The sequence below is a fragment of the Sycon ciliatum genome, chromosome 4 (genome assembly GCF_964019385.1).
Source record: "Sycon ciliatum chromosome 4, ocSycCili1.1, whole genome shotgun sequence".
In the NCBI taxonomy this organism is placed as follows: Eukaryota; Metazoa; Porifera; class Calcarea; order Leucosolenida; family Sycettidae; genus Sycon; species Sycon ciliatum.
Window position 1 is genome coordinate 41,116,363 of NC_088646.1, and position 26,560 is coordinate 41,142,922.

Genomic DNA, 26,560 nt, shown 5'->3' on the forward strand with positions numbered 1-26,560 from the left:
TACGGGGGTACCGGGTATACCGGTACGGGATAGCGTGATAGTTGTCGGGGTCACTGTCCACCGCACCCAGTCCGTGCGCCAGTTCAGAAAAAGTCGTCTAAAAGTTGCACTTTTATTTTCAAAATTTGCCAGATTTTGCAGTTTTCTCAAGATATCGCGAGACGAATACTCATTAGAGAGGTTTTGCATTCCGAATTTCGGAATAATTAATTATTTTCGACTGTGCTTTTCCGAAAAAAGCGCGTTCCGAAAAACGGTATTTTCAGTGTTTTGCATTCCGAAAATCTGATTCGACTTCGTTTCGAAGGGTTGCCATGCAAAACAAAATGGAGAGCGTCGAAGGGGTTGAGCAGGATCAAATCCATGCATGTGCGCAGGTCAAACTGAATTTGGGTGCGGTTCGAAGACGAGGACGGACTGATGGTGGACCAAGTGATCCAACAGCTGAAGACGAGGTCGGCGAACTACTGTCTTGTACTGTCAGTAGGCTCCATGGCAAAGGAAGATAGAATGTGATGGAGTGTGAGAAGATTAGTCAACATGGCGAGATCAGCGAGAGCAGCAAAACCAGCAAAAATCAAAACTACATAGATCTACGTGGAAAAATTTCAAATAATCGAGAGCAGCAGAAAGCAAAAATACAAACATGAAAAATACACTTTTTTGTATTCAAATATGCACTCCCAAACATGAAAGAGCCGAAAATCCATTTTCGGAAAACCATGCACTTTCGCCACCACACTTCCGAAAGTTCGACTACTTTTTCGACTGCAGCCGCCACATTCCGAAAATAATTCCGAAATTCGGAATGCAAAACCTCTCTAATTGCGTCGCCTTCGTCGTCCTTTGGTTTTCCTCTCCCGTGAGTTCTTCGTCTCAGATCGTTGTCGAAATCCAACCTAATAGTTGTTCTCTGCCCTAAGTTTTGTCCTTGGCGATAACAAATAACGAGAAGTTGAGTTCTCGCTCGTCGCTTGCGTTTTCGTTATATCACTGATATTTTGGTTGAACATGCTACAATTTCGTGCCGTTGGTTTGTACAATTTTGGCTTTTGCAAAACATCCGACAGCGGTGATACCAACCGCTTCGTCAACAATGTATTTTTGACACATTTTGACACACATGTGTGTGCCTTCAATCGGCGGACTTAGGAACGACCGACAGAATCGTTCAAGGGGTCCTAGTACTCTGCGATGTGCCAGCCAGATCATTGGCATTGTATCCGTAGACCACGAATTTACAAACAACACGAACCTCAACAGGTTGCTGGAGCTCCAAACACAAACCCTCGCAGATCAATGCATGTGCCTATATACTTGTATTATAGAATAGTAAATATCAAGCCAAATACAGTACTGAGGTGGGAAAGAAATATAAATAATTCATGCAGAGAGGGTGACACTACAAACACAGCACCTGAGCCAATGCAGAATTGAAGTGAAAAAATGGCATCTGCGGATGGCCAGAATATTGAATAAGGTGCTACAGTTTACAGCACAACCGCCATGCCATAAGCTACAACACATAAAGTACACATGCCCGTACCTTCATGCACGGTGGACGCATAGAGCAAAGAATATGTGTACCCACACACCCGTACATGCATGCACACAAGAATTGACACGTGTTCGTGCGGTTTTAAACAGACCCACATACGTCTGCATGACTGATTGTACCAAGAGTTCATAACCCCTGGGGGTTATGAACTCTTGATTGTACATGTAAACGCACGCATGTATGTAGGTGAACGAACATACACACCCATACCTGAACACACGCACGCATGCACTAAAGTATGGGAGCATGTGTACACGAAGCGTCACGTGATTGCATTCATAAGTTCACACAAGCCAGCCAGGAAATGAATGCACACTTGTAGTGATGTGGTAGATGCTACAACAAATGGGAGTATTGGCTAAATATTGCAATAAAGAGAGTGTTATGACAGTCATGCAGAGGTTCTGCTGTTACCAACGAAGTGGATGCCTCTCATGCTAAGTTCAAGATACATGTACTCTTATTTGAAACATACTTCGAGCAGCTTGTATCCAATCGTAGGCATCACGAGTCAAGGCAGCAGCCATCAATCTGTAAGATTCACTGATATTGAGGATTCGGACCAGGGTGGTGTACTAATCAAACTTGCATGAACACCTTGTTGAGCTGGATCTTCCCCACCGGCACAGCCACCTCGTGACTCTACCATTCGTTGTCTCTGCTCTCCTGCCTCGTTGCCTTCATTTCATTGGTAGGGTTGTGTTTGACGAAAAACCCATTTGACTGCCTTCCAGCAGATGGCTTTCAAATGTAAGCAGATATCATACATCACTTCAAGCTAGGACCACCCCAGTGGGAGAAATGAGGCAATCCACTGTTGGCAGCTGGAAGCATTTGACCTTGTTGACCATGGTGATATCTACATAGGCATCAATACACAGAGAGTGCAGTGTACACACACACACACACACCTTTTGACGCCCATCGCCGGAGGCGATGATAGCAATGTGTTGTCTATAAAAGGGGTTTCCGTTATTGCTTCACACCAGAGATACCAGTTTACGAGAGTCGGTAAAGTATATATTATCTCACAGGACGAGGACAGAATTATTCGACATCAACATTAGGGAGTGGATTCGACTTCTCACTAGATTATCGAAGTTTGGTTATCTCAGGCTGTGTTTACATGAAGCGTTTCAACCCGGGTTGAGTTCGACCCGGGTCAGATTTCAACCCGCCATGTGCACAAAGTGAATGGCGCGTTTACATGACGCATTGCGCTTGACCCGGGTTGAAATTTCGCCCCGGGTTGATTTCAACCCTCCCCCCAAGGGGAGGGTTGAAATCAACCCGGGTCAAGAAATTCGTACAAACGTACTTTTGTGCGTATCTCGCGCCAGGTTTGAACGGCACTATGCGGCGGCGCCGAATCCGGACGTTACAGATCAGGAGTTGCACTCGGCTAGTAATACACCGGTCCAAATCGCTGACCCTGACACCATCACCGACAGCCAGGCAACGCACCTATTGGCCACACTGGATGCCGGTGAAAGCCAACCCTCTAGCACTCCCAACTTCGACACAGACGCAACAGCCACTGGGGGCCCAGCTGGATCTGCAGACGGTGCAGAGGTCCCCGACCTACCAGTCTTCCCATCACTGGACCGCACCGCATTCCGACTTGGAGAACTGACAGGGGAAGACTCTGTGACAGCCATCGTTGAGGCGTATGAGGTTGTCGTCCACTTCCGCCCCAACCTGTTCCCAGTTCCCCAGGGCACCGTCGGTCGCTCGTTCATCTCCCAGCTGAGTGCCTTCTTCCACAGCTTTGGCAGTGCCTCGGCCTCAGAAGATGTCGCACTCAAGGCGGCGATGGTCTTCCCACAGCTGATGTTACAGAACCCGCAGGGCAACCATACCAAGCCGTCTCCACAGGAACACCTAAGGAGACGTCTAGAACTTTGGCGAACAGCAAGCCTGCCGGAACTGCTCCGCGAGTCAACCACCATCCAGAAGCAGGTCCAGGACAGGCACCAGCCAGCCGCCCGATCGACCCCCCCTGACCTGGCAAGGGCGTTCGCCGCTAATGTGTCCTCCGGCAAACTACCATCCGCCCTCCGTCAGCTATCAAGTGGTGGCTGCAAAGGAGTTCTCAGCCTGGACACCACTGTCGGCACTGATACCACCCGTGACCTTCTTATCAGCAAACATCCGGCAGGGGAGCCGGCTGATGCAGAGTCTCTGCTCACGGGTGAGCCACCTGTTCAGCCCCACAGAGTGATGTTCTCAAGCCTGACCCGTGACGTCATCCGCCGGGCCGCCCTGCACACCCACGGCGCGGCTGGGCCATCGGGCATGGACGCTGATGGATGGCGGCGCATGTGCACCGCGTTCTCCGAAGCGTCGGATGAGCTGTGTGACTCGCTTGCAACATGCGCTCGTCGCATTGCTACCACATACGTCAACCCAGCGACACTGGAGGCGCTCGTCGCATGCAGATTAATAGCCCTTGACAAATCGCCGGGTGTTCGACCCATTGGTATCGGCGAAGTGGCCAGGCGCATTGTCGGCAAAGCCATCCTCACTGTCACCGGGAGAGATATCCAAGATGCAGCGGGCACCCTTCAACTGTGTGCCGGTCAGGAGTGCGGCATTGAAGCTGCCATCCATGCGATGCAAGATGTCTACCGTGAGGAGGATGCGGATGCCATATTGCTCGCCGACGCTTCGAACGCCTTCAACCGGCTTAACCGTGAAGCCTGCCTACGGAACATCCGTCACCTCTGTCCCTCTATAGCGCCAGCTGTAATCAACACCTACCGCCAACCATCCCGCCTATTCGTTGATGGAGAGTGCTTGCTATCGTGCGAGGGTACCACTCAGGGTGACCCTCTGGCCATGCCCGTATATGCGCTTGGAGTCCTCCCGCTCATCAAGAAAGTTGCAGTGCCTGGTGCGAAACAGGGCTGGTATGCGGACGATGCTGCAGCCGGTGGCAAGCTAACGCCTGTTCGCCAATGGTGGGACAATCTCGTCAGCCAAGGTCCTGGGTATGGCTACCACTGCAATGCCCAGAAGTCACTCCTCCTGGTCAAGCCCTCCAGGTACGCAGCTGCTATCGAGATGTTCGAGGGGACCGGTGTGCAGGTCACGTGTGATGGTTGCCGCCACCTTGGTGCACCTTTGGGCACGGATGAGTTTATAGAACAATTTGTCCAGTCCAAGGTCGCCACCTGGTGTGAGGAAGTTGCGCAGCTCACGACCATCGCTGCATCGCAGCCACAGGCCGCCTACTCCGCCTTCACACAGGGCCTGCAAAACAAGTGGTCCTTCCTCTGCCGGACCTCCTCCATCCCGCCATCCTTGCTTGAACCGCTGGAACACGCAATCAGCGGTCGGCTCATCCCGGCCATCACGGGTCAGGCTCCACCTGGGACAACTGTTCGCTCCCTACTCTCTCTGCCTTGCCGGCTTGGGGGACTGGGTATGGCAGACCCTTGTTCAGTGGCTGAACAGTACACCTCATCCCGAAGGATCACGGCTAGCCTCGTGTCTCGCCTGCTGGAGCAGGAGTCGTCTCTTGGCGACTCTCTGACTCAGCTCCGGACGGTCAAGGCGACGGTTCGGGCCGAGAAGCGGAGCGCGTTCAAGTCTATGGCTGACGCTCTTCGCTCGGATCACCGGGAGCTGGCCCCTGTTCTCGACCTGGCCTCAGAAAAGGGTGCATCCAGCTGGCTGACCTGCCGCCCCCTCAGCCGCCATGGTTTCACACTCAGCAAGGGAGATTTCCGGGATGGCCTGTGCCTCCGGTACGGCTGGACACCTCCTCGGCTCCCAAGCCTCTGCGTGTGCAGTAAGCCGCTGAATGTGAGTCACGCCCTGTCGTGCCCGTTTGGTGGCTTCCCGACGCTGCGACACAACGAGGTGAGGGACATCACCGCCAGAGCTCTGAGGCAGGTCGCTCACAACGTGACAGTGGAACCCCACCTCCAGCCCGTCACCGGAGAGGCCTTCCGCCATCGCACAGCTGTCACGGAGGAGCAAGCTCGGCTGGACGTTGCGGCTAGTGGTGTGTGGGGTGGCCGATTCGAGCGCATCTTTATTGATGTACGGGTGTTCAACCCTTTTGCGTCTTCGAATCGTGCCACCTCCCTCGCTGCTAGCTACAGACGCCATGAGCAGGAAAAGCGCCGGAAGTACGAGGAGCGAGTACGTGAAGTTGAGCATGCCTCCTTCGTGCCCGTTGTGCTCTCTGCCTCTGGTGGCTATGGCAAGCATGCCAATGCTCTTTTCACGCGGATCGCCTCTCTCCTGGCTGAGAAGAGTAAGGAGCCATACGGGCAGGTTATCTCCTTGCTGCGCTGCCGCCTTGGGTTTGCCCTGGTGCGTTGTGGTGCTATGTGCCTGCGTGGCTCAAGGAGCATGTTTGCTCCTGCCATGCCTGAGTCCCCTGCTGTGCTAGTGGCGGCGGAGGCACGCATCCAGTGAACCTGCACAGTGCAGTGATCCTACTGAGTGACAGACTCTGTAAATACTGTATATGATGATTCGTTTTTATATATGTGTTGATTCTTCACAAAATGTGTTATTTTGCCCGTACAAGAGGCTCAGTAAAAAAAAAAAAAAAAAAAAAAAAGGTTTGAACGGCACTGCGCTGTGACTGCAGATGCAAATTTCGCGCGAACGGATTCACGTGACCATACAGGACTGGAGATTCTGGAGAAGTGGACTTTTGGCGGCATATCAGTATTTGACCCGGGTCAACTGTCTTCATGTAAACGCTTACCTCTTTTGTCTATCGTACAGACTTTCAACCCGGGCTGAACTCGACCCGGGTTGAAATTTCTCATGTAAACACAGCCTTATTAGAGTGAACTAGAATAGAATGTACGGTACAATGCATGAGCGCGCCCATTTAGCTGGGCGCGTATTATTATGTGTATAGCCCGACTATGTACACTATAAAGGGATGTAATTAGATCAAATGTACGGTGGGTTTTTATGTGCAGGGGCAGAAGGAGGGAAAACGGGCTACAAATGTGTACGGTACTAATTATAACATGCAGGGGCAGCGGGGAAATGGGTCAAATATGGTTATAAGTGTGTACGTACTACTGCATGCAGGGCTAGGGGTAGGGGTAATGGAGTGCGTATGAACTACTGCATGCAGGGGTAGGGGGTAATGGAATGTGTACGAATTACTGCATGCAAGGGTAGGGGTAATGGAATGTGTACGAATTACTGCATGCAAGGGTAGGGGTAGGGGAATCATGCCGGGGTCGGGATCCAAATATGGGATGCGTATAACATTACCTCCCCCCGTGGGGAACAAAAATCGTGTCCCCACGATCTAGGAAAAAAAATTGATAATACTAAAAATTAGGCATGCATTTTAACAAGCACACATATACGTACATGTAAACCACTACGCACATACGAGTCCGACATGCACGCATTCCGCAGACACCCACATGTACAAACAGAACACGTGTAAGGCAAGTGAATGATAGAAAGAGATGTAGAGAGAAGAAAGAGGGAACCAAAAGAAGAGTAGGTGCAAGCAGAGAAGATCAGGAGTCGTGCATGTTGTGGTTCTGGAAGTGGAGTAACTCCGTTGGGGAAGTTCTTGCTGCTAGTCGGGGTGCAACGGACGTAGAACTCAGTGGATGCAGCATCCTGAGGTAAGCTCAACTCAGAACGAACACAAAACACAACCACAAGCACACAACAAGAATGCAAAGCTGTTGGGGGAAGCTCAACAGCGAGGACGAACACTCAGCTGGAGGCATGGAAACAAATGGGCCAAAGGTGAGGGAAAGAAGCTAGGGAAATGATGATTCCTCGCACTTGGGAAGGGCTAAACTCCACAGCGAGGACGAACACTCAGCTGGAGATGACAAGCAAAGGGGCTTAATGAAATGATTGTTGGAAGGGTAAATAGAGGGAACTTTGGAAGTTGGGAAATCGCAAAGTCTGAATGAATGAAAATTATATAAACCGTGACAGTTGGAATTGATAGGGTCAGTTGGCGTGAAAATATTTAGAGGTGGAAAGAGGGATCTACACCACTCTACATAAAGACTGCTACGTCATGAAGAAAAACCAGACAGTGGAGGGAGTGTCAACGTTGACAAACATCTCGGCACAAATGGAAGGGGAGGGAGGGGCGTCCAGGATTCAAACATCTCGACACAGATGGAAAGAGGGAAAGGGCGTGGAGGATTCAAAACAACTCGACACGGATGAAAAGGGGGAAGGGGCGTGGAGGATTTCTAAAGCATCTCGACACGGATGAAAAGGGGGAAGGGGCGTGGAGGATTTCTAAAGCATCTCAACACGGATGGAAAGGGGGAAAGGGCGTCGAGGATGCAAAACCTCTCGACATAGCAAACGTGTATGAAGAACAAATATTACCACACAGGGAAAGTTGAGGTAGGAGGGGAGAAAAGGCACATTCCATCTCAAGCATTCAAACATGTCTTCCTGTGCGTTTCTCCAAACGAATAGGCATAAAACGGTCAATGGGGAAGCGTCTGCAGTATAGTAACAACAAGAGTTACTAAACACAAAGCTTGTGTTAGAGAGGATACAACTTCAGACGAACAAATTAATGAGTCTGAAGAGGCCAGTCACACAGTCAAGGGTTATACTCTGGTGGTCTAGTGCCATGAAAAACCAGCTCCAAACACTTGACAGTATGGTCAGAATGGATATCGTCACACAAGGGGGCACTGGAGTAATAATCAATCTCAGGCGGTCTAGTACCATGGAAAAGTCTGCCTGCAGCACCAACACTTCCCACAGCAATCAGTGCAAAAGGGGTGCAGTCATTAAAATCTGGGGGTCTAGTACCGTGGAACTGGACTCCAGAGTTACTAATTACACTATCCGGGGTCTCATTACGGGGAGAAAATGTTCTCTCCTCGGAGGATACAGTGGCAGATGTTGATGGGTTTGCCGCTCCTTCCACAGGAGAACCTGTGGGCGAAAAATCGTCCAACTCAGCGAATGAAAAAGATTCCATTCCATGCCAAGTGGCGATGGGATGATGCTCACGCAAAACTATTGGGGAATCTGACGGATTCAGTAAACGAACAGGAACTTCGCCGGCAACACTCGACTTGACCAAGGTAGAACCTACTAGTACAGAACTGCAATTAGGGGAGGGCATTCTCTCAACCAAGCCAGTCGAGTAAGAACATGCAATTCTGCCTATGGCAATTACTTCTGAACGAGCTGGGATGCTCACAAGCTCATTCAAAATTACATCGCTACCTTGAACTGGAGACTGTGGCTCCACAGTTCTGCGGGGGAAATGCACCAGCTCATGCAAAGTGTCAGCAGTGTCCTGAACTGGAGACTGCGGCTCTACAGTTCTACGGGGGATGTACGGTACTAGAGGAGTCGAACTTCCACTCCAGCTCAACGTACAATTACTCATGTTCAAAATTATGCCATATTTAACTAGTACGTCTGCACCTAATAAGAAGTCTTCATGTAAATGAGGGACTACGATGGCTGAAAATTCCAAGGGGGTGCTGGTCTGGTCTAGCTGCAATGAAAAGGTAACGGCTCCCGAAAATTCCATGGGGCGGCCCTCTGCAGAATATAGACGCCTTACACCTAATAACTCTTCAACACTGTGGTAATCCGGAAAAACATCAGACTGCTTAAGGACACTTTCGCTAACTAGGGAAACAGCGGCACCCGTATCAATTAGAATACGGCGTACGTGAACAGGGGTAATTGAATTATCAGCTGTATTGGAGAACTCAAAAGTACCGGATACGTAAAATCCGTTAGAGCGTGCAGAAACATTAGGGATGGTCAAGTCGAGGTATTCCTCATCGTCAGATAAGTCATCGTGAAAACCAACTTTTTCAGCAGGTAACACGGGCGTGGTATCAAAATTGCTTTCCATCATTACTTGGACCGGAGACCAGAAAGGCAAAACAGGCGTTTCGTCTAAATTCTCGGCCATGAATAATTGAACAGCGGAATCGAGCGGCAAAACGGGTGTTACATCCGTATTTTCATCCATCAACATCTGTAGGGCATTAAGACTATTCTGGGGGGTGTTGTAAACAGGACGTGGAGGCACAACTGGAAGAAGGGGTTCATCCTCATCTTCTTCAACATCATGCAAAAGGGGGACATGTGCCTCCAAGTCATCATCACAACACTCTAAATACTTAGAATAAAGGGCTTCCCGCGGAGATTCATCCACAAGCACTTCATAACCAACAGGTGAGTCCTCGTCATACCCAGAATGAAAATCAGCATCACTCAAGGGCACAGCGGACTGCAACAAACCATCAGCCTTACTTTTAAAATTATTGGAACAATTAGAATCCTTATCAGATGGGAAAACTGACAAGCTTTCATTACTAGAATACTTATGTGTAGCGGAGTCATCGGCAGGAACTTCAAATGGAGTAGAATAATCACAGTTACGGACAAGCTTTGAAGAATCTGCCTCAGTAACTAGTTTAAATGGCTATTAGGCCGAGTAAAAAAAATTACTAGATGATCGTCCTTTTTTTTGGAAAAATCGGGGAGGGCGGGAGGATTTTATTTTTATTTTTTTACTTTTTACCCTCTCATGCACACAGTGTACACAACAACATCAAGGTTTTTTTTCTCTTTTTTTCTTTTTTTTTCTTTTTTTCTTTTTCTTTCTTCAGCAGATCGATACTGACGTTGTGATATACTAGTAGTATGTGGTCCATATAGTAAAGAAAGTATTAAACAAAGCGTGCACATGTTTCCTGCATCCGCGATCGGTAAAAAACCAACGATTTCGGCAAAAACTCACGATTTAAAAAATAAAATATTTCTTGGGGCGCTGACAAAAACTGGGGCGGACGGGGACGATCATCTAGCTTTTTTTTTTACTTGGCCTTATGGAAACGGGTGGGGTGGGAAGATGGGCCAGGAGGACGATTACCATTCCTGTTGTCCCTAAACTCAACTCGACTGTTATGTGGACGAGGACCATGACGAGGAGGACCATACCCGGAGCCTTGTTTATTTCGGGGTGGAGGGGGACCATAAGCCATCCCTTGATCGGGACGAGCAGCATAGGATTCATCATGATCAAAATTACGGGGAGGACCATGTGGCATAGGGTGATCGTGATAACCCGACTCAAAAGAAGGTGGGCCCGGGACTGAGCCACGAGGAGGGTCATAACGCCTAGCATAATTATCGTGATAGGGGGGCTGATAACCAGACTCAAAGGAAGGTGGGCCCTGGACTGAGCCACGGGGAGGGTCATAACGCCTAGCATAATTATCATGATGGGAGGTCTGGTAACCAGACTCAAAAGAAGGTGGGCCCTGGACTGAGCCGCGGGACGGGCCTGTGCCATAAGAGCGGGCAGAATTAGAGGTAGGTTCATTATGGGAAGAATCGTACTGGGGTTTACGGCCTTTATGGGGATCACCATTAAAAGTACTAACAGGGGCAGACAGGCGAGTCTCGAGTTTCTCTACTGCCAAACAGAGACGGGTGAGCGTATCAGGTTCATTATTGTACTGCTGTGCACGGGAGGTACTACTATTACCCTTTGAACCAGACCCAGGGGGACGCTCATCTCGTACAGAAGACACAGCTGCACTGTACGGATCATTACTATGATTACGCTCATGTCTGGCAGAGGCATCAGCAAATGAATGTGCTTCCAAATACAGAGCCCTACGCAGTGCATCCTGCATGGTTTCAGGTTGGCTATCCCTAACCCTTGCACGCAATGACTCGCCCAAAGCCTGAATGAAAGATTCCATGGCATAATCGTCCCTCTCGAGTACTCCTGCTCTGGGATAAGCCCTGGCTGTCAACAAACGAATGTCGTCGGCTAAAGTCGACAACGATTCCCCATGTTGGCGGCGTTTCGTACGTAGCTGGGTTCTACGGACGTACTGGGCTTCGACTGGCATGTATCGCTCAGTAAGGATTTTGCGAAGGATGTCATACTGCCCACATTCTACCACTGTTAAACTTAATAGAAAACGTGCAGCACTGTCACGAAGTGACCTCTTTAACAATATAAGTTTACAGTGAAGTTTGCGTGCAGCATCTTCATCCTTCGCCTCCAGAGCAGTCAGAAAGGGGTTATGAGAAACGGGAGTCCCAACATCTGAACCACGACCAAGGGGACCCGGACACTGATAGTCTTTAGTGGGGAGGGAGGCATCTGGCTTACTACTACTGGCACTAGACTTGGACTTTGTATCATCAGCATAATGAATCTTTGGTGTTGGAATATCATCAGGTGCGTAAGGACCGTCCGAACAAGCTTCAGAGTACCGAGTATAAAATGTAGCCTCTTTAGGTGGGGCCGGGGTAGACGTAACAGGAGATGGGGTAACCGTATAGTGTGAACCAGATGCTTCCCCTCGGGTTCTTATGGGGGCTGGACGGACAGGCCGAGCCAGAACGGTAGTATCATCCCAACCATTGGCATCACAAGCATTATCGAAATCTAATAAGAATGCTTCGAAATCCTCGTTCTCTTTGCCTGAGAATGGACGGGGCATTATCCAAGAAGATTGACTTGACATATTGAATAGTTTTTTTTTTTTTTTTTTCAAGATCAAATATGGAAGACCGAACAGGTTCGTACTAAGTATGCTACACTAGACAGTAAGGCTGATAAGTCTGATGCACCCGAAACACCACAAAAGGACACCAATTAACACAAAAGGAAAACGAACAAGAACACAACGGTAGGCAGAAGCACTTATGACTAAAATGATACACAAGCTTATCGAAGTTACTCACGCGGGGAAATGAAAGGCACCTGGAATATTCATTACAGTAGTCGTTGGTAGTCGGTAGAGCGAAGGGAGTGGGTAATTGGAACCAAAGTTGGGCGCCAATGTTGTCTATAAAAGGGGTTTCCGTTATTGCTTCACACCAGAGATACCAGTTTACGAGAGTCGGTAAAGTATATATTATCTCACAGGACGAGGACAGAATTATTCGACATCAACATTAGGGAGTGGATTCGACTTCTCACTAGATTATCGAAGTTTGGTTATCTTAGAGTGAACTAGAATAGAATGTACGGTACAATGCATGAGCGCGCCCATTTAGCTGGGCGCGTATTATTATGTGTATAGCCCGACTATGTACACTATAAAGGGATGTAATTAGATCAAATGTACGGTGGGTTTTTATGTGCAGGGGCAGAAGGAGGGAAAACGGGCTACAAATGTGTACGGTACTAATTATAACATGCAGGGGCAGCGGGGAAATGGGTCAAATATGGTTATAAGTGTGTACGTACTACTGCATGCAGGGCTAGGGGTAGGGGTAATGGAGTGCGTATGAACTACTGCATGCAGGGGTAGGGGGTAATGGAATGTGTACGAATTACTGCATGCAAGGGTAGGGGTAATGGAATGTGTACGAATTACTGCATGCAAGGGTAGGGGTAGGGGAATCATGCCGGGGTCGGGATCCAAATATGGGATGCGTATAACAAATGCTACGGCAGAAGCCATAGCAACTTGGGACTGCACCATTCAACAGCTTGCAAGGCTGAAGAATTGACCGTCACTATTCAGCCTGGTGGTCTAAACCATACAGCTACTTGAAGTGACTTTTTCTGGCCAGTGAATCCCTATTTTTGGTCTTTTCATTTTTTTTCCTGCACACACATACCACATACTCTGGCATGGACTGGCTGTTGGTAACCACCCAGGAGAATGAAAGAAAAGTCAGGAAGAGTCTGAGGCTGTGTTTACATGAAGCGTTTCAACCCGGGTCAGATTTCAACCCGCCATGTACACAATTGTCACAAAGCTGTCGGGAGACCTGGCGGAAACGAATAATGGAAGGCTTGTGTCGCTTGGTGACTTGCAGCGCCTCCGGATCCTGGCAAGGGACCGTGCAGGGTGGAGAGGACTCTGTGCCGTCGTATGTTCCTCTTGACTGGATTACACAGAACGGATATATATGATGTCATTTGATTTATGTTTTTGGCAGAGCATTCTATTTCCGGCATATGCGAATATGTGGGTTGCCATTGTGCGGCTGACATTGCCGCGGAAATGCATATAATAATAATAATAATGTACACAAAGTGAATGGCGCGTTTACATGACGCATTGCGCTTGACCCGGGTTGATTTCAACCCTCCCACTAAGGGGAGGGTTGAAATCAACCCGGGTCAAGAAAATCGTACAAACGTACTTCTGTGCGTATCTCGCGCCAGGTTTGAACAGCACTGCAGATGCAAATTTCGCGCGAACGGATTCACGTGACCATACAGGACTGAAAAGTGGACTTTTGGCGGCATATCAGTATTTGACCCGGGTCAACTGTCTTCATGTGCTCATGTCTTTTGTCTATCGTACAGACTTTCAACCCGGGCTGAACTTGACCCGGGTTGAAAATTCTCATGTAAGGCCATGGTAAAAATTATCTTTGATTCTCAAGTACGCGCGCACCGATTTTTGGCGGCGCACCGACGATTTTTTTTATTTCTATGCATGCATATGCGTGCATGAAAACGGTCAATGCGAAAGGCATGAATCCGGGAGTAGTAAAATACCAGTATTTTTCTACTCCCTGGCCTGAATAATAAAAATAATTATAAATGAATTATGAACCTGTGACGTACACATGTGTGACCCTATCTTTGGAAATAAAAAAATTGTGGGAATTAAAATAAAAAATCGCTCGCTCGCACCGATTTTCACAGGCTCATGACCTGAGAATCAACTTTATTTTTTACCATGGCCTAAACACAGCCTGAGAAAGAGAAGAAAGACGTGTGTGACCATAATCGCCGGGAATCGAACCCGCAACCTATCGATTGAAAATCGCTGCACATACCACTGCACCATATGGGACACGCCCCCCCCCCCCCCACACACACACACCTTCCTTCCTTCTTCCACTGCCATGACTGGCCATGTGGCCCCATACGGGGCAGACCAGGAGACGTGTTGTCCACCGGGCGGGGAACGCCATACTCAGCGCGCGCGGGCCGCGCGAACAGCGTTACACTTGTGCCTCGCAATATCCTGCAGCCGACGAAAACTGCGCGCACAAGTGCCACAGATGAGGGGCTTCGCCACAGGCTCCATGCGGGACTGGACAATAGCGTCGACAGCATCACGGCAGGTGACCCGCCATCCCTGTCGATCTTGGACGATGTCACCAAGCTGCTCCAGAGGAACGCCAACAGCCATCAAGTCGCACTTCGCGGAGTCCTTCCAGCGCTTACGGGGTCCATGCGGTGGACGTTTGGAGGGTAACGCGCCGTACAGCAGCTGACGAGGGATCCGATCTTGCATGCGGGACACGTGGCCAAGCCATCGAAGTCGGCGGACTCTGACTTTATCCGCGATCTCCTCCATATCGCCCCACATCCTGCGAACCTGGAGAGAGGAGATGTGCTCCTCGATCTGCCGGCCACGATTTATCTTCAGGATGGAATGCACGCACTGCAGGTGAAAGGACTCCAGGCGACGGACATCACGCTGCCTGACGGTCCAACTCTCAGATCCATAAAGGACCGCCAGGACAGTCACTCCATACACGATGCGCTTGATGGCGATGCTGAAGTCATCACTGTCGAAAACCGACTCCCGCAGTGTACAGAACGCACCCGACGCAGCAGCAACTCGCCGAGACACATCACACACACACACACACACACACACACACACACACACACACACACACACACACACACACACACACACACACACACACACACATAGTGGCACACATACACTCCATACACGATGCGCTTGATGGCGATGCTGAAGTCATCACTGTCGAAAACCGACTCCCGCAGTGTACAGAACGCACCCGACGCAGCAGCAACTCGCCGAGACACATCACACACACACACACACACACACACACACACACACACACACACACACACACACACACACACACACACACACACACACACACACACATAGTGGCACACATACCAAGGAGCATGGCACCACTAGATTTTTACCATGTACAGTAACAAATATCACCGCTCAAGCATGTGTATGCATGGAGTACACGATTATGCCACAGGGAATTTTTGTATACAATGTCACACACAATGTAATTGCGCAGACCCTTCAGCATTGCGCAGACCCTTCATCATTGGGCTATTGGCATTGGTCATGGGTTTCATATTCATGTCTTAACTATAAATTGACAAGTCAACATTATTACCGTATGCTCTTCTGCTTCAGGCATGTGTTCAAATACCAATATACAGGCAAATTGTACCAAAGTTCCATACAGCTCTGCATCATTTTTGTCAATGCTGTTGATTGTACATTGTTCACAATCGCTGCAATCGGTGCCATTTCTCATAAATAGGGACGTTTAGCAATGCGAAATTTGAACTTTTGGTGGTGGCGATATTTCGCGAAAATTTATTTCGAAAAAGAAAACTTGTGAGGTTTAGCAATGCGAAACGACTTTTTCTCGAAGCTATTTGAATCTTATAGTACCGTACCGTATATGCAGCTCACCTGTCTCAAGCAGGGGCTGTAAAATTACTACTCCCTGTAGTGAAATGCGTACCGAGAAAAGAGAAAGTTACTTTTGCAAATCACTGCAACTTCGCGTCCAAGTTTTCGAAGTTTCGACCTTTGTTTCTGTACTCATTCCCAGACTCGAATTTTCTTTCGAACTTTCGCGGTGCTAAACGTCCTTAATAGACACCCTTAGCAAACAACGGTAACGCTATTGTTTACGGTACTCGTACCTTGATCACCCAAATAGCGTTGAAGCTGCACCGTATAAACGTTATGGGGGCTGATTTATCGTTGTGACCAACGGTACGTGTTTTGGCCAAATATTGCATAGTCCATACGCATTTCACCTTGTATCGCGTATATGGTGACAAAAATGGTTGTACCGCGCGAAATCAAAGCTATTCTCGTGGCAACAGCGTACTAAAAATAGCGTGCATCTTGCTAAAGGTCGAACCCAAATCACGGTATTTTCCCCCTCACGATAATACCGTTACAACATAACGTTTTTTGCTAAGGGTGTCTAATAATATTGTCATGCAGTATAGTTACCAGGGAGTCGTAAAATACCGGTATTTTACGACTCCCTGATAGTTACGAAATACACCGCCAGGATGCCACAATACAAAGATGGCTACATTTGTTCAACAAACATGCAATTAAACTTGTATTTAGGAAACACTGGCCAACATGCATTATTATTGCGAAAAAATAAATATTTCCATAATTTCGTGCCGTTGGTTTGTACACAATTTCAGGGCTAAAATAACCTTACCCTGTCATGGCGATATCTCTGAGGAGTTGAATTCACCTAGGGTCCCTTGTGCAAAAAAATTCCGTCGTGGTGCTGCCAGCTGCAAGGTAATGGCAAGTTGGCAACCCAGAACAGGGTGAAAATCGAAAACGATAAACTCCTCGCCTCCCGTCCATACAACTGCGCTGCTTACGTCAAGTGCGACGCTTAGAAGACGAGTGGCATCGGACTGACGACTGGCAACATATTTCTTGAAGAAGGAAGCTCTCATTTCATCGACTGGCCTCAAAGTAGGCAACAAATTGGCCAACAATTTTACTGACTGGCGTCGTCATCTTTCTCTGCATAACGTCTGCCCGTCGGCCCTTTCGGTCGACGGGAAGGAGAACTGCATGCAGAAGTCGACGAAGTCGAACGAGGCGGCCCCTTTCCGTACCCCGTACTGCAAAGTGCCATTGATGGATGCCTTTTGCACCTGGAACGACCCCTTAAAGTTAAGGAGGCTCCCACCTAAAGAAGTAAAAATAAAAGGTCCATGGACACCCTGTTTTTTATGCATAGAATGGTGGAGTGATGTCTCTTCTTCAATTTGGTATAGTTTTTAGGTAGGGTCACCAGGCATATAAGAGGTATTCTGGTGTATTTAGTGAGTGTACAATTTCTTGATTTTCGGCAAAAAAATGGTAAAAAAATTCGGTTTTTGACCCAAAGAAGCCTCCTGGAAGGAGGATACTAAGCATTTTCTTCATCATATGTTTAAGAACCACATTTGGAGGTATCTTGGCTACACAAGATAGATTGTGTCTTGGTTTTGCCCTTGGCGAGCCACTTTTTCGAAATTACGGGAACCGAAATTTCCATCGGGTGCTGAATTGTGAAATGGTCCAGCCTGCAACATTTTGTCCATGGACATATTGATTTTTGTGGCTTTCTGTGATCCTTGAGCCCCAAGGAAACCGATAATGAACAGTTTTGATGGTGTCACCAGGCACTTTAGGCCCCTACCAAACAATATAGGTATCGAAATATGGTATTTTTAGGCCAATTCTGAAAATAGCATTTTTAGAAAATCTGACCATTCTTGCCTTCTTGACTAAATATCACTACCAATGACATGGTAGTATGGTAATATTATTTTAGAAGAAGTTATTTTCATGCTGCAACCTCCTTTGGACATACCAGACAGGCTGTGCTTGGAAAGGTACATGTATCATTACATGTATGTCATGTAACCTTCAGTCCTAGCACATTGATATACGAGTAGTGTACATGTACATGTAAGGCAGCGAGGTTTCATAACAACCTCGACCATGAAACTGGCACATGAATAATGTGAAAGCAGGCATTCAAAATAAGGCACACTAAACACTCACACGCGTGCGCACACACATAAACACCCACCCACATGCACGCACTCTCGTGCACGCATCATTGTAACACTACTAGTCCATAGTAGGACTTAGTGTAAATAAAAGCATGAAGACCAGCCACTGCACTGGGCATGCATTTGCTGGTTGTCACTTGCGTTGATAGCAGCAGATTCCAGAAAAATATCGCATGAAGGGCAATATGCATCTACACACGCTGGCGTGCACACATACGATATACATGTAGTGTACTGTCATGCTCTCTCGGCAATTCTTTTTGTGTCTCAAATACGGTTCACAAATGCGCATTCACATGCAACTCCTGTACTGTAAAGCCATTACCACACTGTCCTTGCGGACACCAGAGAGGAGAGGCATACAGAACCAGCACTGTGAGCCCCTCCCCCCTTCCACACCTAGCTTTGCACACGCGTGCACACATGCACGTGCATACACACACACATGTACACAGACATTTGCATGCACATGCACACAGTGCACTCGTGGGGACATGTGCATAACCCAGATCAACATTGCGTGCGAACCCACACATGCGGGCACGAGCACGCGCGCACACACACACGTGCGTACACACACACACTCATACACCTGCCCAACGCTGAAGCGAGGATAGCGAACAAACTACGTTAGACATAACAACTTGTGCTCGGATTACACCTTTCAAACAGCTTGCACACACACACACACGCGCGCGCGCGCGCATGCGTGCGCGTACACACACACACTCGCGCGCACACACACACACACACACACACACACGCGCGCGTGCGCGCGCGTACACACACACACGCGCGCGCGTACACACACACACGCGCGCGCGTACACACACACAAACGCATGTACTTGCGCATGGGAAAGGATTCAAAATAATCAACCACAGGCATTTACCCAATACACACCTGAGTGTGCACATCTTAGTTGTGGCATCCCCATTTTTACAAAAGCAGGATTTAGAAGTTCGTCCCTGGTTCAGAACACAAGCTTCTGGCCAGCGTTTTCCTTACACCATCAGTGCAGTACAGTGGTTGACACGAACCTCATTCCTACAGCTGCAGGGACAGTAGCCCAAGGTCAGCAGCTCTGAGATGCGTCGTCCACTGAGCTCAGGATACTCTAGGATCCACAGAAAGTTTCAAACGGTACTCGTGCGACTGGAGCTGCAAGTGGGTCCACTTACCAGCGAGTGGGCAGCCACTTCACGCTCCACAGGTAGTCCATGCTAAATTCCAGTACCAGTACTAGTATCACTACGTTCGACATCGAAGTCTTCACTGACTTCAGCCTGCTTTTCTCACCCATCTTCGTCAGTAATAATTATATTTGTTCTTCGTGGCCACATCGTACCGCTTCAACAAAGTTTTCACAAAAAAATCAAGCAGCGTAGGAACTGCCTTTGTTTTGCATTAGCCATGACCAGTGATTCTTTCCAGCGTAGAAACAGCCACGGCTACAGAAACACTGCAACGAGTAGAACTACATCCTGGAACAACTGCGAGCACAGAGAAATCAAAAAACTTCTTTCTGAACAACAGCTTGTTTCCGCATGGAACACAACATTTTTTGAATCTCGCGGCAAAAAACAGATTTCGGAGGTGCCCTTTTTACACTGCGCTGCGCAACTGTTCGGAGCCTCCTTAAACGCTGTCGCGGCGACTATCCCGTACGCGAAATAGTTGAGAACTACTGACGTGGACCTTTTGCACCTGGGACGGCCCCGTAAACAGTGGTAAACGCTGTCGACGATGTCGTGTCGGCGGAGTGAATGTGCAGGGTGAAAAGAATTGCTGCAAAGACGTCCGCTCTAGGCCTTTGGAGACATCGTGGGAACTCCTTCCGGTACTATACAAGCTGCTGACGTGGCCGTGGACATGTACATGGAGTCATGGTGGGACTTCATGTACATGGATACATGGTGGGAATTCCTTCCGGCACCCCCGTACCGCAAAGCCAACGGTGGGGAAGGAGAAGAGCAGACGTGCAGGAAGACGAACGAGGAGGAACCAGGACGAGCGAGCTATGGCAGGACTAGCTGGACCGTTAGGCTGTGTTTACATGAGGCGTTTCAACCCGGGTTGAGTTCGACCCGGGTCAGATTTCAACCCGCCATGTGCACAAAGTGAATGGCGCGTTTACATGACGCATTGCGCTTGACCCGGGTTGAAATTTCGCCCCGGGTTGATTTCAACCCTCCCCCCAAGGGGAGGGTTGAAACCAACCCGGGTCAAGAAAATCGTACAAACGTACTTCTGTGCGTATCTCGCGCCAGGTTTGAACAGCACTGCAGATGCAAATTTCGCGCGAACGGATTCACGTGACCATGCAGGACTGTAGAAGTGGACTTTTGGCGGCATATCAGTATTTGACCCGGGTCAACTGTCTTCATGTAAACGCTCACCTCTTTTGTCTATCGTACAGACTTTCAACCCGGGCTGAACTCGACCCGGGTTGAAATTTCTCATGTAAACACAGCCTAAGTAGTAGCTGAATTGTGCATGACAACTTGACATCCGTGCGGCACTCGCCACTTGCCACTGCATATTATTTTCTTGTCCACTAACAATGTCTCTCCTCTGCCCCCTGTGTGTCCACGGCCCTGTTGCTGAATTGGCCCGATGAATCGAATGTCTTCCGCAACTGGAACGGCCCAGTAAACGATGTCAGCTTTCTCGGACCAAGACCATTCGACTCAGCACCCCGAAGACTACAACTGGTGAAATTTTAATTTTTGCCTTAACTTCCCCTTTAACGATCGATATGCGAGTTATCGGTATAATTGTTTCAGCCCCAGGGGAAACAGACAGGTTGTCTCCAGATGATAACAGACAGGTTGTCTCCAGATGATAACAGACAGGTTGTCTCCAGATGATAACAGACAGGTTGTCTCCAGATGATAACAGACAGGTTGTCTACAGATGGCACTCGGAGACGTACGGTGTGGAATAAGATGCGTACATGTATGTGTACTATGTACGGTGTTTGTAGTATGCGACCGCAGAATTCGCGCATGCGAGCTGGCAAACTAAACATCGTAGGTCTACCGTACCGCAACCACACAACCACCAAAACAAAAGTCACGGATAGATTTTGAATCATCGTACACGTGTGTTTTTTGACTTGTCATCATTTTGTGTGACATTTTGAGTGAAGCAAGTGCATGTGGTGGCCACGTATTGGATTGTGCCTTTTGTGGTGAGATTCTCTTGACGTCTTCTGCACACGCTTTGCCGCATAGTCCGTGGTTGTCGGAAGCTACTAAGCTAGTCCAGCTGAAAACATCTGCTTGCCTTCTTCTGGTCATTTTCAACGCCGTCCAGAACTAGAATCCTTCGGCTTTTCACGATATTATTGCGGTGACGTCTGTAGGGTGTAGGAATTTCAGGAAACATGGCTGAGAAAGAAGCTGGCACGACCGGTCAGCAAACCTCGTCTACAGAACATACTGTGACGATGACATTTTGCTGTCTGCCAATACCCTGCTGTTTCGGAGTTTCTGGTATCGATGCCAACAAACTCAAGCTTGTCGGTGCTATTTGCACGGGGCTGACTATGGTGAGTTCTGTTGCTGCTGTTTTCAAGTCACGGATTTCACTTGCTTGGGTGTGGGCTGGGCACATCCACCCCAAACATGCTCACACATGCATCATGATCAGCCCTGAATATCATCCCAAGCAACAATCATTTCTCTGCGTCAAGTAAACATGCTGTTTTACCATGTAATGTCTTTTGATGTGCTGCCTCTGAATGGCCATCTCCATGACTACTAGTACTAGCTAGAATGTCCATGCATTTGATGACATCACCAGCGCCACGGCCCACAGGGCTATCTGGATATTATACAGCTTACCAAACACAGGGCTAGGCAGCCTAGGCTGGACATTGATCATGTGACTGTCCCCACAGAATAACGCGAACAAAATCCTAAAATGATGCGGGCGAAAACAGGCCACTATGTGGCAAATATGCGGGATTATGCGGCAAATATGCGGTCATTATGCACGAGTTCTTGTCATTGTACAACTTTAGCATCCAGTTTCATGCAAGTATACAACTTTGTCGTACAAACTCATGCACCTGTACGACTTTGTGTACATTTTTAACATCATGTACTATTTTCTTGTACATTCCATGAATAACGCGGGTTTTATGCAAAATCTCTCGAAAACGCGGATAAAAGCCATTAGACACCCTTAGCTAAAAACGTTATGTTGTAACGGTATTACCGCAGGGGGAAAATACCGTGATTTGGGTTCGACCTTTAGCAAGATGCATGCTATTTTTATTACGCTGTTGCCACGAGAATAGCTTTGATTTCGCGCGGTACAACCATTTATGTCGCCATATACGCGATACAAGGTGAAATGCGTACGGACTATGCAAGATTTGGCCAAAAAACATACCGTTTGTCACAACGATAAATCAGCCCCCATAACGTTTTTACGCTGCAGCTTCAACGCTATTTGGATGATCAAGGTACGAGTACCGTAAAAAATAGCGTTACCGTTGTTTGCTATTATTAGGCTGTCTAATAACGCGGAAAATTGTGCGTCCGCGGAATCGCGTTATCCTGTGGGGGACAGATGTGACCAGTCAGCGTTGTTGTTATGACTTACAGTGAGACATGGCATCTCCTGTCTCCATAGTAACATCACCAGATAGAGTACACAATTTCACAAGTCGAGAATTACGCAAACCTAACTCACTGGTATTGCGTACTGAACAGTTCTATTGTGCATTATACTGAACTGCTGTGTGTGTGTGTGTGTGTGTGTGTGTGTGTGTGTGTGTGTGTGTGTGTGTGTGTGTGTGTGTGTGTGTGTGTGTGTGTGTGTGTGTGTGTGTGTTATGGCAATACACTTCTTATAAAGTCTGCACAGCCAAGCTGGCTTCTGGCCACCTTTAAAACTGTATGTTACGCACATCTGATCTCCATGTATATACAGCAGCATCTTTTCATCATAGCGTAAGAGCCTATCGGCCGAAAGCCCCAGCGAGAAGGCAGTTCTGTCAGTTCATGCAGTGAAAATGCATGGGGGCAGTACTTCAACGGTATATCTGGATGAGTCGGGATTGGAACAAACTCTTGACAAGTGTTTGTTGCTTTGCTTGTATTGATTGTGTTTGCAGCTTTTCTCAATCATCGTTGTTGGAGTTATCAATAATGAGCTGCATATCCGGCAAAACCGGGGAGATTCGTTCTGTTTCTTCAACGCAAACAATAGCAACTGTGGATATGGTGTGTTCTGTGGCGGCTTCTCCATTTTCCTGTGCATTGTGTTTGGAGCGCTGTACTTCCTACGCTTCAAGCCGGTCGTAACACATGAATTTCTGGGTACATCCGCACAGTATCTGTTTGAGGTAAGCAGTTTCTGGTTGGAACCTTCCTGACTAGTTGGTGTGCTACTTGCATGCCAGCAGGAGGGTGGGGTGTTCTGCCCGGGGCGGGCGGGGGGAGGGGGGGGGGGGTTGCCATGCCAATCTTGCTGACCAATCAATGTACGTGTACATGTATACCGTCAATCCTACGTGAGCGCCACGGCACGGCACGGCACGGCACGGCACTTCGAGCCCTTGCGAGGGGTCGGTCGGATAAATGGAGGTGGGTCAGATGGGAGATCGCTCGACAATTCCGCAACCCTGGGCTACTCGTGTCGTGTTCTCATACGGCGTAGATGTTTCACGACGTGTAAGCTGTACCAGCCTGTAGTACACAGTGGCACGCATGCAACACATTGATCGCAGTCCTGCCATGCATGCACAGTGGTGTTGGAGAAAGTTACAGCTAGGTCTTGTAACACAGGAAGAGATTTCTAAAGCAGACTCGCTTAGTTTCATAAACGAGTTCGGCGGTATTGTTGCGGAGTGAATGGGAAGAGCGTGTCTCCTCTGAAACCTCTTGCCTATGAATGAAGCTATGAATGAAGCTGCAGGAAGCCTTACCACTGCTACTAGTTTTGTAACGTTGTTGACATTTTCATCATAAACATTTTTTTCTTTTTCAACAAGGCAGTTTTGGAAATGAATACCCTCTCTTCTACCTTTTCCTGCCAAGTTTTCAGCTTCCATGTGTGAGGACTCCATAGAGCATGTTCAGATTTTGTAGTATCGTTGATCATTGTGTGGATTAATCTCTCCAATATATAACAGTGAAGAAGAACTGCAGCTATATCTTCTACTCCCTTGCCTCTCACTTCAACCCCTCTCTCACATCTTTCCCTAAAACCAATAAATTTCACATTTACTTGTATGTAGTTACATAATCATTATACTTTCCTTTCTACAAACTGTGTTCTTTGGGTCTTCTGTATGATTGCGTTCACAGGCGATTGCAGCTGGCGTCATGGCAATGTTTTTCTTGATCAGTGCACTTGTCTTGGCGAACGCTGATCGAATCATAACCAACCACTTCAACAAGGGGTCCGCCGCCAATGCCGTCGTGACGTTCTCCTTCTTTGCAGCGTTCACTTGGGTAAGTTGCATAACTCTCTTCTACTCAATCTGCGGACAGAACTGTTTCGTCCTTGGTGGACTCATCAGCGCAGCACAGAGAGAATGAGGCGGAACCTGATAGCAATGAAAAATAAAGTTTCCAAAGCCAGATTTAAACCAGGCCCAAACATACCTTGCCAGAGTGCTCAAACTGACAAGTCAGTGAACTCTGCATAGTGCAAACAGCAACAGCATTACCACACACACAAGAGTGCTCAACTGCTACAAGTAACTCTCTTCTATGTGATGATGGCTCATGAGTCATGATCAACAATCTGTGTCACTCACTCACTTGGTACTGTGTTCTCATAGTGTTTGCCTCACAACTCACAGTACAGAGGGTGATGTCCCATAGTGTTTGCCTCACAACTCACAGTACAGTAACAGAGGGTGATGTCCCATACATGTAACCTATTGGAAGCACAAGCATTATGATTATCAGTGTATCTATTTCTTTGCTATATCAAAGGAGCAGCATTGCTAGCACCAGCCATAGCCAAGTTGTTGCGATGTAAACCTCTGATGTGCCGTTCATTCTTATCTCTCTGTAATAGTATGGCTGGTGTCTCCATGTTCGTTGTGTGTGTGTGTGTGCGTGTGTATGTATGTGTACGTGTATGTTGTTCGTGTGTGTGAATGCCTACCTCTCTTTCGTCCTCTTTTGTGCAGAGTGTGATGGCATATATCCCCTTCACGCATTATAAAATGCTACGTGAAGGAGCTAGCAGTGGATCTGGCAACAATAGCAACCCCAACAATCCGGTGTAAATCCTAAAATAGCATCATCAGGTAGCTTCCGCTTGTACCCGCTTGTTTACTCCACCCACACAGACACCTTAAAACGTTAATATGGGTTCCAGGTAGACGATACAATGGTGTTCTGTCACTGTGGACATTTTTCCTCCATCTTGTCAAGCATTACTGAAGATATTACTATTGACTCAACATCTGAGTTTTGTTACTGAAGCTCTTTGGTTGTTGTGTTCTGTTTTCTGGCTTTGACATACTGCTTCTACATATTGCTTTAGTTTTGTTTTCATTCTTTCTCTCTTAATCTCGTCAATGGCCAAGACTTACCTACTGTGCTGTACACTGTTCATGATCTAGCCGTAGTTTGATGATACAATATTGCAACATGCCGCACCGTTCATCTTAGACCAACACATGCACATCACAGCATAATTATTACCATGGGCCGGTCCCGCGTCTTGGTTCTGCACTTCATCTGTGAGCTAGCAAGCAAGGAAAAACCTCTTGTAATCTGTAAACTAATCCTGTGCACACGCTGCTTTTCACACACCTACACTACAGAACATGTATGCCCTGTCGGCTTGTCTTTAACCTTGTTGTCTCTTGCTCTCTGAACTAGACTGTCACGTTAATGCTCCTCATCCACACTAAGTCATGCGCTGTCTATTTATACGTTTGGTTTGGCAGAATTGCTCTCAGTCCAAGCACACAATGACATCATGAGTATGCCTCTCCTTCGTTAGTTTCCATTTGCGTCTCTTCAATGTTCCTATTTCTAGTGTCTGTTTTAGAGACCACTTTTCCATTATTTGTACTGGTCTGCAAGGACCAATATTTTGAGTTTTGTGTTACGGATTCTCCCGCCAGTTAGCTTGAGTGGGAGCCGACATGCAGTGGAGTGAGCTGCGGTTTGTCGATGCGCATGGCGGTGTGGGTATACATACGAATACAATGTCATGTAGTCTGCGATCTGGCAAGCTGGACTTGACCCCCCTACACATGTAGTACCGGGTACTGTACATGAGCACACTGGGCGCATGGGCGGCGCTCATCTGATCCATCTTTTACCTCCCCACGTGACCAACCCAATCCTGAATGTGTCTACTGGCCCACTGGTAGGGGTACGCGGATTATTCCCGGAATAATTTGGGAATACTATCGGTGAGAAAATATTGGGAAT

At 47.9% G+C, this 26,560-nt stretch overlaps 1 protein-coding gene and 1 long non-coding RNA gene across 2 annotated transcripts; one reads left to right on the forward strand and one right to left on the reverse strand.

Annotated features, from left to right (window-relative positions):
• Positions 1-1,717: 1,717 nt before the first annotated feature.
• Positions 1,718-17,228, reverse strand: LOC135816208 (uncharacterized). Its single transcript, XR_010553358.1, has 3 exons — positions 16,950-17,228; positions 16,778-16,856; positions 1,718-2,417 (listed from the first exon to the last, which is right to left on the reverse strand). It is a non-coding gene; the product is annotated as an uncharacterized LOC135816208 (long non-coding RNA).
• A 4,047-nt stretch (positions 17,229-21,275) lies between these two features.
• Positions 21,276-26,269, forward strand: LOC135813724 (synaptogyrin-1-like). Its single transcript, XM_065326741.1, has 4 exons — positions 21,276-21,693; positions 23,269-23,499; positions 24,464-24,610; positions 25,300-26,269. The coding sequence occupies exons 1-4, from the start codon at positions 21,529-21,531 to the stop codon at positions 25,396-25,398; spliced, it is 642 nt and encodes a 213-aa protein (XP_065182813.1). The 5' UTR covers positions 21,276-21,528; the 3' UTR covers positions 25,399-26,269.
• The last annotated feature ends 291 nt before the right edge of the window (positions 26,270-26,560 follow it).